The sequence below is a fragment of the Charadrius vociferus genome, unplaced genomic scaffold, assembly GCF_000708025.1.
Source record: "Charadrius vociferus isolate BGI_N301 unplaced genomic scaffold, ASM70802v2 scaffold461, whole genome shotgun sequence".
Classification (NCBI taxonomy): domain Eukaryota; kingdom Metazoa; phylum Chordata; class Aves; order Charadriiformes; family Charadriidae; genus Charadrius; species Charadrius vociferus.
Window position 1 is genome coordinate 140,225 of NW_009647020.1, and position 12,647 is coordinate 152,871.

General features: G+C 51.1%; 1 protein-coding gene across 1 annotated transcript in view; it reads right to left on the reverse strand.

The window, feature by feature from the left end:
• Window positions 1-248: 248 nt before the first annotated feature.
• Window positions 249-12,647, reverse strand: part of SCRIB (scribbled planar cell polarity protein) — a 99,740-nt gene continuing 87,341 nt past the window's right edge. Inside the window, exons 43-46 of the mRNA XM_009895485.1 lie at window positions 9,000-9,139; window positions 8,559-8,596; window positions 4,052-4,103; window positions 249-376 (exon numbers count right to left, since the gene is read on the reverse strand). Of these exons, the coding sequence (XP_009893787.1) occupies window positions 249-376; window positions 4,052-4,103; window positions 8,559-8,596; window positions 9,000-9,139 (358 nt within the window). The remainder of the gene's footprint in view (window positions 377-4,051; window positions 4,104-8,558; window positions 8,597-8,999; window positions 9,140-12,647) is intronic.

Consider the following 12,647-nt stretch of genomic DNA (forward strand, 5'->3'; position numbering starts at 1 on the left):
AATTTGCCGTCAAGAAGTCTAGTGTTGTCCCGTTTTGTTTAGGACGTGCCCCAGTGCATTATCGGGTGAGAAAAGAGGGCGGTTCACAGCCTTAAAGGAAGTTAGTTGACCACAATGCTCCCCGGGGCGCTCAGTTCCCATCCGGAGCCCAGGAGGCAGCAGTGTGGGCAGTCCAGTGCTGTCCCTGGAGCACAGAAGCTCAACAGCCCTGTGCTGGGCTACTCCATCGCCCAGGCGCGTCAGACCTTCTACGTAGGGACAGCAGTCTCCAAACTGCGCCGGCTGTGTCGAAGTTTGCGTTTGCTGCTGTACAGGGCCATTTCTTCAAGCGCCGACGACGTAGGTGTTGATGACTCACGTGTTACTAACATCTCCTCTTCCTCTGGCTGCCCATCCTGCTCCTGGGGAACTGTGCAGACAAGGAAAGTTACGGTTTTAAGAGAAAATTCTAGATTAACTATATAGCGGATGATAGAGTTAACGTAGACATAAGACATTCAGTGCCCAGGCACTGAATTGGAGACAGCACTGAAGCCTCGGTGATTTACAGTAATCCCGTGCCCAGAACTTGTAGGTGATCTGTAGCTCCTTTACCGACTGCTCGGGGTTCTGGGCAGGAACTTCTCCCAGGCGTGAGAAGACACGTGCCCCTTACACCCGCGATTCACTGAAAATTCTTGGAAGCGGCAAGCCTCAGGATAAATCTGCAACCTGCTGTAGGTGACCCTGCTCTGGCAAGGGGGTTGGACTAGATGATCTCCAGAGGTCCCTTCCAACCCTGACCATTCTGTGATTCTGTGATTCTGTGAAATCAAGTGTACGGAAGGGACTCCGGCGTATGCTGCTGCTCCAAGCATCTCGCTAGTTTCAACAGCGCCGCACGCGCTGAAGAGCAGTGTGACCGCCAGCGCGGTGTGCTGTAGCTAACGAGAGAGGTGAGCATTTTGGCCTTGCCTAACGTCGAAGCTACGCAACTGAGTCATTTCTGTAAATTTAGGCTGTGACTTGGGTCCCTCACCAAAGGAACTCGCCAGAAAAGATACTCTGGTAGGGCAGACTCTCGGTTAACTTGGTCTCACACCTTTGGGGATGTGTTCTGCATCTAAAGTACGCTGCTCTTAGAGCGGCTCCTCACCCTCCTGAGGGGAACTGGTAGAGTTTATCTGATGTGCTTTGACATACACCTGGAACGTCTGCCCTTTGCCGTAATTTGGCTTGCCCTTTGCCGTAATTTGGCTTGAGCAAGTGCTGCGAGATACTTGTGTAAAAAGGAAAAAGTTCCACAAACCCACAGATTTTTCCCTTCGAGTGCAAACTGGCTCTTGGGAGGCCTCTCAAGTCTTTGAACGTAGCAGAGAACCTCAAATACAGAAATCTATGAAGATATCACAGAATCACAGAATTTTCAGAGCTGGAAGGGACCTCCAGAGCTCACCCAGTCCCACCCCCCTGCTAAAGCAGGACTGCCCAGAGCACATCGCTCAGGACTGCATCCAGGCGGGTCTTGAAAACCTCCGGAGAAGGGACTCCCCCACCCCCTGGGCAGCCTGTGCCAGCGCTCTGTCACCCCAACCGTAAAGAAGTTCTTCCCTCTGTTGGAACGGAACTTCCTCTGCTCCAACTTGTGCCCACTGCCCCTCGTCCTGTCACTGGGAACCACCGAGAAGGGTCTGGCTCCATCCTCCTCCAACCCCCCTTTAGATACGTGTATGCCATAATAAGGTCTCCCCTCAGCCTTCTCCTCTCCAGGCTGAAGAGTCCCAGCGCTCTCAGCCTCTCCTCATACGGGAGATGCTCCAAGATGTTCTATATATCTGAGATCTGATGTATCAGATCAAAGGCGCACAACCTGCTGAGCTGCACGCAGTGGTCTCTGCCCTCTGCTCTAGAGCCGGGCTCCAAGATACAAAATCCTCCTTGTTACAGTTCCCAAGTACGAGCGGTCGTTATAACTCAGAATCCTTCCTGAACTATCAACCGTGGCATTAACCCGTTGTTTGAAAAGACCTCGGAACCAAACGCACGTAGGCGACGAATCTGACATCTCGGAAGGATACTGGGACTGGTAAGCAACGGCTGACTTCCAAACAAGGCAAAAGAGGTGTAAAAATGGGCACATGCAGATGAGAACCCAGAGGGGGGGTGGGGGAGGAAATCAACGTGGCTTAGAGGGAATTTGTTCCTTTTCGACCCTCTTAGACTGGAATTTGCCAAAGGAGCCATCAAACGTGCAAGTCAAGTGATCTCAACACAGCATGCCGAGCTGGTAAAAAACCCTTTTGATTGTTCCTCGGCCAAAGCTCTTAACAAAACCAAGCTGCCGTGGCATAGGGCGCATCCTTTAGTAGGTAAATAAGTAGTTAAAACACAGAAAAAGTGCAGGAAGTTATTACCGTACCACAGCCCCGCGCAGCTGTCTGTGTTAGGGTCAGTACTTGGTAACTAATGAGGAGGAGGAGAAGCGACGAAGACTGTATTGAGAGAGAGTGCTGACGATACCAAGCTGTGTATCGGGGCAGTCAAATGAAACTCAACTACAAAAAAGGGTATCGGGATTTTACAGAGTTGTCCGGGCAATGAGGCGGAAGGTGCAATTGACTGCAAATGTGAATAGATTCAAGAAAGAAGTAAACAACTCTGAAATTTAAGGTCTCTGGCTTAAAAAGTGCGAAACCACAGATTGTTGTAGTCTGGAGTCGTACGCTGGAAGGAATCACTTCATGTTTTTCTTCTTTTATGCTCTTTTCTTGGCATTCCCAGTGGCTCACATCAGACACAGTATCGGACTAGCCAGAACCTCCTGCTGACGCAAGTAAGTTTATTTTTACGCTATTGAATGATATTTAAGCTCAACAGAAGTAATGTAATTCCGATTGTATATAAAATGCTTAACATCCTTCATTTAACATCCTTAAATGAGATTATGATTCTCTAGTCATTAGGGGGAGCTTTCTGAAACCACTAGCACTTCTCCGCAATTCCGTTTCACTTTTGAGGATTCGGCATCAGAAAAGATGGGAGAACATACGGAACACCTTCTGCCCCTGCATAAACTCAGCATATACCTACTTTTGCAATACTACATGCAGCCCCGTTCTCCTTCTCTACCTTACAAAGGGCAGAGATGAAATAAAAAAGGTCCAGAGGGGTGTGGGAGTGATTGCCACAAAGAAGAATTAGGACTCTTCAGCGTGAAAGAAAGATAACTGATACGATACCGGTCTACATGAATGGTACCGAAAAGAGTGAGATTTGCCAAGACAGAATTGAGAGAGAAACTGTTCCCCGTGTAAAATAAAGGGGGGAAAAATAGCTGCGAAACATGCAGAAGAAACCAGCACCAACTGTTAAAGGAAAGAGAAGCAGTACTAAGGAGCAGGCAGGTCCTGCGCAGCTCCACACTACTCCTACAGCCACCGGGAACGAGGTGGGAGAGAGTCTGAGCTTGGCTGTTCTAGCCGGGGCCAGAGACACACCATAGCCAGGACAGCCTGAAGAGACACAACAGCCAAAGCTTTAATTGTTGTGTATTTAGGTGAGCGTACACACAGATCCACGGGCACAGACTCAGAGAGTCACCCGGGTACTCAAGCACCCAAACGCTCTCTCAAGTCTTAAATCAGGAGGAATTTACCTGCGGCCGCCTGCTGCAGGCAGCAAGATTCTTCGCTCGAGCAAAAGGGGAAGAAGGCCGACCCTGAACATGGACGTTAGCCACTCGCAGCAGGTGACAGAGGCCAAAACTTCCCACCCGTGTTCTCCTACTATTCTCTACTCCAGAACACAAAACTGGAGGAAAACTAGGCATGCTTGTCACACACCATTCTCAGCAAATCAGCCATCACTAAAGCACAGTGCAAATATCCTACCCGAAACTGAGCGCGGCGAGGTTGGAGGTTTCATTCTAGAATGGACAAAACAGGACATTGCTTCAAGCAGCAAGAAGTTGAAGTCCTCAGGGTTGATTCCACAAAGCAGGCACAGGGGAACCCTCTGGAACCGTGGTGGGAAGCAAGTAGTGCAAAGGCAACTCCTTTGGCCGTCAACTTACCTGAGTTATTTCTGTCATCTACGTATCTGAGGTCATCAGCTGCATCAGGTGACTGGAAGAGAACAGAAGACATGAGCATCCACCTCCGTAACCCCAGTGGCAGGTAATTTCCCACGTCCAACACACTACAGAGAACCTTCTGCCCTCAAACGTGCTGGTAATACGGCAGCCGGGACATGACCCTCGGTGAACGCACATCATCACAACGTTAATCCTTTGTGCTAAAGCCCAGCAGCCCATCGCCTGAACTGCAGAGTGAGGTGTGGGTCTGCCCGTCAGAGCTCTCCTCCTTCTCAATGGCGTGCGGAGGGAGAAGAGGACAGGAAGCGACATGAAAGGCAGAAATTAGTAGAAACATGGGAGGAGAGCAAAGACATGAGATACGTGTCCTTGAGAGACCTGGATCTTAATTCTGCATCTCTGCTGTTCCCAGGCCTAGCTTCTTGTGCAAAATCAACTTTCTCAGCATAGAATCACATAATGGTTAAAGTTGGAAGGGACCTTAAAGATCATCTAGTCCGACCCCCTGCCCCGGGCAGGGCCACCTCCCACCAGCCCAGGTTGCTCAGAGCCCCGTCCAACCTGGCCTTGAACACCTCCAGGGATGGGGCAGCCACAGCTTCTTGGGGCAACCTGCCCCAGGGGATCACCACCCGCACAGCCAAGAATTTCTTCCTCATATCTGATCCAAATGTCCCCTCTTTCAGTGTCAAACCATTCCCCCTGGTCCCATGGCTCCCCTCCCTGATGCAGAGTCCCTCCCCAGCTCTCCTGGAGCCCCTTTAGGCACTGGAAGGGGCTCTATTGTCTCCGTGGAACCTTCTCTTCTCCAGGCTGAACCCCCCAACTGTCTTCTTTATATTCAGGTGCGTACAGAGAACTGATGGGGGATAGGGAGCAGTTACATCCCAACAAATGGCAGAGACAGCTTTGGAGAAACAGCTAAGTGATAATCGTGAAACTCTGCCGGTTCCTGCTAATTTTAAAGCCTTCAAAAAATTAAGACCATTCTGACAACCAGAGCTGTCTGCAGCTCATCAGACCGGAGTGACAACACCGTGAGAAAACAACTTTGATCGTGGTCATGAACTTGAGGTGCCTTGAAAATCAGCACTACTCTGGGGACAGGCATAAATGTACCGAGCCCTACTTATTTTGCTGATTTAGAGAATTTAATCTAGCTGTATATAGTCCTTCAAGGGTAGAAAGGTCAAAGCATCACGTCGAGGTATTCTGTTTACTTCGAAAGCGGCTGCATTTGTTTCTTCTACTGTTCTTTTTGGGTTTGTACACGATACTTACACTTGAGCTCAACGCTTCTCTGAGCTATACAAACGGAAGGATAGGGTTTCCGAAGAGCTCAGTATTCAGCAAGTTTAATAATGCCAAACTTGTCCAAAAGTTCTGGCCACTACTGATCCAAATCGACCTTTTAGGGGTCTTCTTGCTCAGCTCAAGAACAAAAGTGAGGAGTAGCTTAATTTTTCTTTAGTTGTAGGATGAAGGATGGCGGCTCTATACACTTACATGGAAAGCATTAGGGAAGTTTCACAGCTGTGAGTGCAAGAAGCCCTCGTTTCCGCATAAACTGGCCTATTTTGTGCAAGCAGTGAAATTGGGGGAGATGATCTCAGGCCACTTAGTGCTTTAGAAAGAAAGCAGTCGTGCTCTTCATGACCAGCAGAGAGTGGAGCCGGGGGCGGCTGTGACGACTTTGGTGTGCGTTGCTGAGGACCACAGCCCAGCCAAATAGCGCCGCGCCGATCCAGAGCGAGCGACGCAGTTGTGTGACTATGGCCGGGAAGAAATACAGTCTCTTAATCAGTGTGCTGCTGAGAGAGGTCCAGAGGAACTGCCGGATGATCTGTAGGTGTAGACTCCGTTGGAGGCACCTTCTCGGCTGAATGAAGACCCAGTGCTGTGCTGTGGCCTCAGCAGAGGCTTGGGGAAAGTTGGGTAGTCCAGAGCTGCCCACTTGAGTGGGCAGTCCTCTAACTCCCTTGGTACAGACCCTGAACAGGCGTCCACCCCAACAGGGAAGGGATTCTTGGAGGAAAAGAGAAGTGGCTACCAAGGGCTGAGCAACACCACCAGCAAAAGGAGTCAGCCAAGAACGTGCATCATAGAATCATAGAATGGTTTAGGTTGGAAAGGACCTCGAAGACCATCGAGTTCCAACCCCCTGCCATGGGCAGGGACACCTCCCACCAGCCCAGGTTGCCCACGTCCAGCCTGGCCTTGAACACCTCCAGGGATGGGGCCTCAACAACCTCTCTGGGCAACCTGTCCCAGTGCCTCACCACCCTCACAGTGAACAACTTCTTCCTCATGTTTAATCTAAACCCGCCCTCTTCCAGTTTATAGCCATTCCCCCTCGTCCTGTCACTCCATGCCCCAGTAAAAAGTCCCTCCCCAGCTCTCCTGGAGCCCCTTTAGGCACTGGAAGGCCGCAATAAGGTCTCCCCGGAGCCTTCTCTTCTCCAGGCTGAACAGCCCCAGCTCTCTCAGCCTCTCCTCATCGGAGAGGTGCTCCAGCCCTCGGATCATCCTGGTGGCTCTCCTCTGGACACGCTCCAGCAGGTCCATGTCTTTCTTATGTTAATAAATCAATACATCAAATAATGTACAACTGCCTGAGAATCCTCAAACTGCAACTCTGGTGAAGTCAGGCCGGCTTTGGAGATGACACCTTGGACGTGCGATCTTTGTGTCACGACAGCAAGTTAAAGGCCAACACGTCAGTACTCGCTAGCTCTCTATAGGCACCACAGACATAACTGCAGGTATCCGGTCCACTGCCTTTATACAAAACTAAGCAAAAAAACCTAAAAAAAAATTCATACAGACATACAGTGTCTGCTCAAATCAGCTGTCACAAATGCAATCAGTTAATGACAAACACAAACAGTAAGAGAAAGGCAGTTCACAGTTGTCAACTGGTCCTAGGTGGCCCTGCTTGAGCAAGGGGGTTGGACAAGATGACCTCCAGAGGTCCCTTCCAACCTCAACTGTTCTGTGATTCTATGGCAAAGCAGCTTAAATGAAGTGAGGTTGTTTTAGGAAGGAGAACCACCTCGCCACGGTGCTCACCCTCGAAACTCGGTGTTCTCTTACCGTGCGATTACTTCACGGTTCATCTACAGCTGCTTCTTGGGCAGGATGCCGGATACATTCTAGTTTGAAGTTAACATTTGCTCCAATTTGCAACTTGTTGGCAATCATTTCTATAGTTTTTTTCTTCCCTTTTAGTTCTCATCTTTCACTTAAAAATATTTGAGGATCAATGAAGGTGAACATATAGCTGCTTTATAGTCGCAACGCTTTTGTCATTAATTTTAAAACTATCTGGACCAACTTTTTCACAACTCCACTCGACTGAAGTCTCCAATAAACCCTCCGTTACACAGCAGGGCTGGTTGTCACTGCCTCCCACACCGACGGGGCCTTTGAAGAGGACTCCCTCGGTTTATTCCACCTCTGCTCTGAAGGTCATCACTTCAGGTGCAGGCACTTCCATCAAATCAAGCCCTAACCAGTCTAATAGGTGGTTCAGCATGCAGTTTATACCTGGATTTCGTAAACAGGTTTGGAGGAAGGAATAGCAGCAAATTCCCGGTAGTCAAACTTCTTTTCAGACATGGACTAGAAGGGACAGCAAAAGAGAAGAAACACAGAAGAGAGAGTAAGGGGAGAGAAGTGGATGGAGAACAAGCAGCAAGCTGAGCGATCTACGCAGAGATAAAAGCAGCAGCAGAGCGTCATTCTCGGTTAGTGCCAAGAGCGCCCGGATACAGCCTCTGAAAACAAGGCATCTCCGCGACACCGTCTTTTGAGCTGTTCTGGTGTCAGGACAGGGGTTCCAAGTTGCAGAGAAAACACTGTGTGCTCCAGTAAAACGCACACGCACACCCAGTCAGGTAGGAAACCTGTTTTCGGGGGAAAATTCGTGGCAAGATTCCTGATGGCTGTAGCACAGTCAGGATTTCATCCCAGAGTTGGCTGTGTTGTGTGACCTTGGGCAAAACCTGGTCTCCTCTCTGTGCAGCTGCTCCCGCTCTTCTGTTTGTCTGTCTTACTACATTTGGAAGTTCTCTGCAACAACGTCCCGTTACATTTATACAGTGCTTAGAAAAGGGAAAACGCTGATTTCAGCTGAAGTTCTCAGTTTTATGCTGTTGAGGAAACAAGGGGCCAAAGTCTCTGAAGTGAAAGGCTTTCTGAACGCCGAGATGAAGAACCAAGAGAAGGATGCAATAATAAAACAGGGAAACAGAAAACAGATGTTAACAGCGTAGCTGCAAAAAAGGGGGGATGCCTCTAGCAACAGGTACGGCGAAGCTCCATCCACTGCGCCCTTACACAATTCTGTACGTCATGCAGGCAGACTGGCTAAAGTATTTAAGTAGGAGTCCCGCAACCCAGACACGCAGTCCGCACCCAGGCTGAGGAACCGCGAAATCCCAGGATTACAGGTGAGATAACAAAAGCAAGCAGAAGGATATCATACCAGCCTTCCCGGTGAAGTGACGTTTCTGGGACTGCAATCTGCAACAGATGACAGAAAAAGCACTATTTAGTGAATGGCGCTATTCTGTGCAACGCTGCCCCGACTCTGCCCCTTCCATTTAGCAGCATTTAAGCGTGGTAAAAGACTATGCTCAGGACAGGCACCGCCTTCTCCAAACAAATGCCTCTTTCCTGTTTTTTTAAAAGGTCGTCACAGCTGGTTTGATCTCTGCTCTGGTTCCCTGGAACCATCCCTCAGGTGTTCTCTCACGTTTTCTACAGATGAGCCCCATCCCCTAAGCTGAGAGATGTCCTGTGCCCCAAAGGACGTTCCAGTCTAGGCAGAAGGAGGAAATTGCTTTTAACAGCTCTGCTTTCAAGCAAGTTAAGCTAGAGAAGCATTCCCTTTTTCCCCTCAGAGGCAGAGACAGCTATACAGTACCTTCCAGCGGTGTTGGCGATGGGGTCGGAACAGGTGAAGGTGACTCTGCCAGCTGCTCCAGCGTGCTGCGTTTTTTCCCCTCCTTGGACTTGGCAATAACCATCTGGGCTTTAAGAGCATCCTGTTCGAGCGATTTCATCCTGCCTCAGAGATGAGGGAGGGAGAAAAAGACGTCAGACGTTGCTTCTCGATAAGAGAGAATGCCGCCTCCTGTGCCCAGCAGCCAGACCGCAGTCACCAGGCTGAGAGCGGAAAGGCGCAGTGAAGCACCCTGCGTTCCCCGGGGCAGACAGACTTCCGAAGCGGGAGAGAACGGCTCGCTTTGATGTCGTCCTGAAACACACACGGTGTGTGTTGAACAGACAGAGCCCGGAGCTAAGCACCAACGCACTGAGAAGCTGAGGGCTTTCCAGAGGTGCCATATAGGGCGGGAGAGCAACCCAAGCTGGGAAAGGAACCGCGGGGGCTCAAGTGAGTCGGGTCAGTTCTCGGGGCTCTGCTCTCCTCTGCGCTCTCAGTGTGTTGCATCTTAACTCTCTTCGGCCATGGGGAGATTATGAACTAGCTAAGAAAAGGTGGGCTCAGCCCTCAGAAACGTCTGCTGCCTTCTTCCAACCAAAGAGACCCAGCGTCCCCCCTCACTCTCACTGAGACAAGCGCCGGCAGTCCGTGGGACCTCAGGGAAACGAACACCAGCGACCACTACCGTTTCCTCCCTGCCCCTTGCGGGCCACAGCCGGGAGCACCGTGGGGATGCGGGGACACGGAGAGGAGTGCGGAGCATGCAGCTGGCGGGGGGGAGCTGTGCACACCTGGATTGGCTTCCTGACCCAGGGGTTCTCCAGGCGGGACTCTGCATTGGACTAGACATCTGAGCTGGCCTGGCCCCGGGAGCAGGTGCCCACTGTCGGGACTGGTAGAGCTTCCTGGCCAGATCCTGCTCGTACTGTTTAATACTGTCTTCAAGAGCTGAGGATCTGAGGAGGAGGAGGAGGAAGAGGAGGAGGAGGAAGAGGAGGAAAAGGAGATGATGGTGATGAACATCGCAGCGGACAAGCGCAGGGAAAGAAAGAAACAGTTACAGGAACATACCCTGGCAAGGAGAAATACGGGTCTGATATAGGGGTAGCCTTGATTAAACCGGGCTCCTCTATCTGATCCTGTCCAACACCAGCTGCTGCAGAAGAAGCAGGAACCTCCAGGTCTGGGATGAGGTGCCCAGAAGCGTTAGCCTTCAGAGCCTCAGCATCCAGAGCCTGCCCTCCTGGCGGGCGAGGAGGGGAGGACCAGAAACACCCAGCAGACCGAAGGGACAGGCCCAGGAGGCAGTTAGAAAGAATGCGCGAAGCGGACTGAGGGAGTACAGGGCATGGGTGTGCGTGCACACATTTGACCGTCTCTTCACGTACATTGGCACACATACACGTGACCACCCGTCAGCATGCACCTCTGTCTGACCACGAGAAACGGGGGAGCAAAACGGACAAGCCGTATTATGAAAGGTCTGTTTGCCACAGGCCCTGCAACGCATGCAATCGGAGAGGTGAGTGCGTCTGCAAATCAGCACGTGCGCGGTGGGAGAACTGCCAAGACGCGTGTAGCTCTTGCTGGACACCTGCCCCCATCGGTGCGTGCCTGTACCTTCTTAGTCACACTCTTCCTACGGCACGAATGCCAGCGGTCGTGTGTGCCCCCAACACTTTATGTAGCATGGGTCCCAGTGTGTTTGTCCCAGCAGAGCACAGGGGTGCGTGCTGGGGGGGACGGGGGCACACCACGTGTCCTGGCAGAGCACTGACGACACAGGGAGAAAAAGGAAAGCCCAAGAAGGTGCGAACTGATGGGGTCACGAGTGACAGCACACAGACCAGAGAACTGGAAAGAAGCAGAAGATAGGAGATTAGAAAGAGAGTAATAAAAGCAGTGGCATGCACTTAAAGAAAACACAGGTTAGTGCGGCTGCAGCACCACGTGCAGGGCACTACGTCCTCCCGCCCACGCAGCACGTGCGGTGCTGCCTGGGCACCTCTGGAAATGAGACCCGAGCCCTGGCTGCCATCGTGTCCCTGCGCTGCTCGAGCACTTACAGAAGAGGGATCCTAAGAAGACCGAGATCATCCTGCGAGATCTGCGGTAGCAGGGAACAGCCCGTCCTCGTCTCACCAAAAGAAGCGCGGTATGGTGACTGACCGATTCCCGCCAACGCCAAAATACGCACGGCCTTAACCCTACCCAAGGAATCAGCCAGACGCTTCTCTAAGGACTGAATAAAAAGCTACACCGTGGTATCGGAGGGAAAGTGGAGCCGAGGACCTGATCTGCAGGACTGTTTTTAAACAGTAACACTGGATCTGATAACTGAAAAGCAAGACAGCGGCAAGCGGCTTCTCCTTGTCATGTATTCTTACCGCTAAAAGGCTCTCCCTTCACTAGTTCACTTTCCATGAACGAAACAAGCTCAGAAGAGAAGAGGCTGAAGGTTTGGGCTAACCCTTCGATAGCGTAACGTGGAACCTCTCCTGTGCCCGAAGCATTTTCAACAAAATCCTAGCTAACCCAAAAGCACAGTCAGATGTACAGTAATTTTTCAGGCACAAATCATGTGATCGCCTAAAAAAATCCTCTCCCCCCCTCCCGCCGTGTTTTTCAGAGTTCTTTATCTGCTCCAACGGCAACAAGTTCATGGGGGAGCTGAGCCTGAGGCAAGCGGCGTATGTTCTGTGGCACGAGCATTGTCCTTGTGATGACTTTGCTTTCAAAGGTTTGTGCAGGCGACGTCACGTTTCTCCTTTCTACGCCCTTCGTAAACAAAGCTTTTAGTACAGCATTCCTGGCGTACGGTAACGCGGAGGCTTACGAGGAACCAGAGCTGACGCCACCTCATAAAGCCTGCCCCGTCATATATATGCATGGGGAGTGGAGGCACGCGGGAGAGAAAATCCTGCGTGCCCAATTGGGAAGGGATGACAGACCACAGTCTCTACTGCCTCTCCAAGCACAGCGACGCCGATTTTCAGGACAGACAACTCCTGTTTTGCTGGATCAAATACAACGGTGGAGCGTTTTTTTGGTTTTTTTTTTTAGGTGCAAAGACTGAGCAGCAGCTCTGTGCAAGATGTCTACTCCTGACGACACTGCGGCGCTTACACAGCGTCGTGCGGACAGTCGGTTTGTAACGTAGCCAATGCTCGTAGCCTTCCCGGGAGACCGAGAAGCGCTACCACAGCCCTCTCTCTGCACATCTGCAGCACAGAGGGACTCTGTCATCTGTCCAACGTCGTAAGGAAGTATAGGCCAGAGAAAGAATTTGGAACTGGCCATCTCAGTCCCAGCCGGCTTCTTCTGAGCCATGGTTTGTAAGCGCACGTTTGGCTCCACAGCACCTGCGCAGCTTCTAGCCCTATAACCCAAGGGCAATGTGGCCGGTTTGGAGGGCACTGCTCACAAATTCCCATGTGTATTTTTGTAAAAGGGGTTGTTTTTGGCTCAATGTGAAAACACACAACTTCCGCTTGCAAATGATCACAGAATCACAGAATTTTCAGAGCTGGAAGGGACCTCCAGAGCTCACCCAGTCCCACCCCCCTGCTAAAGCAGGACTGCCCAGAGCACATCGCTCAGGACTGCATCCAGGCGGGTCTTGAAAAC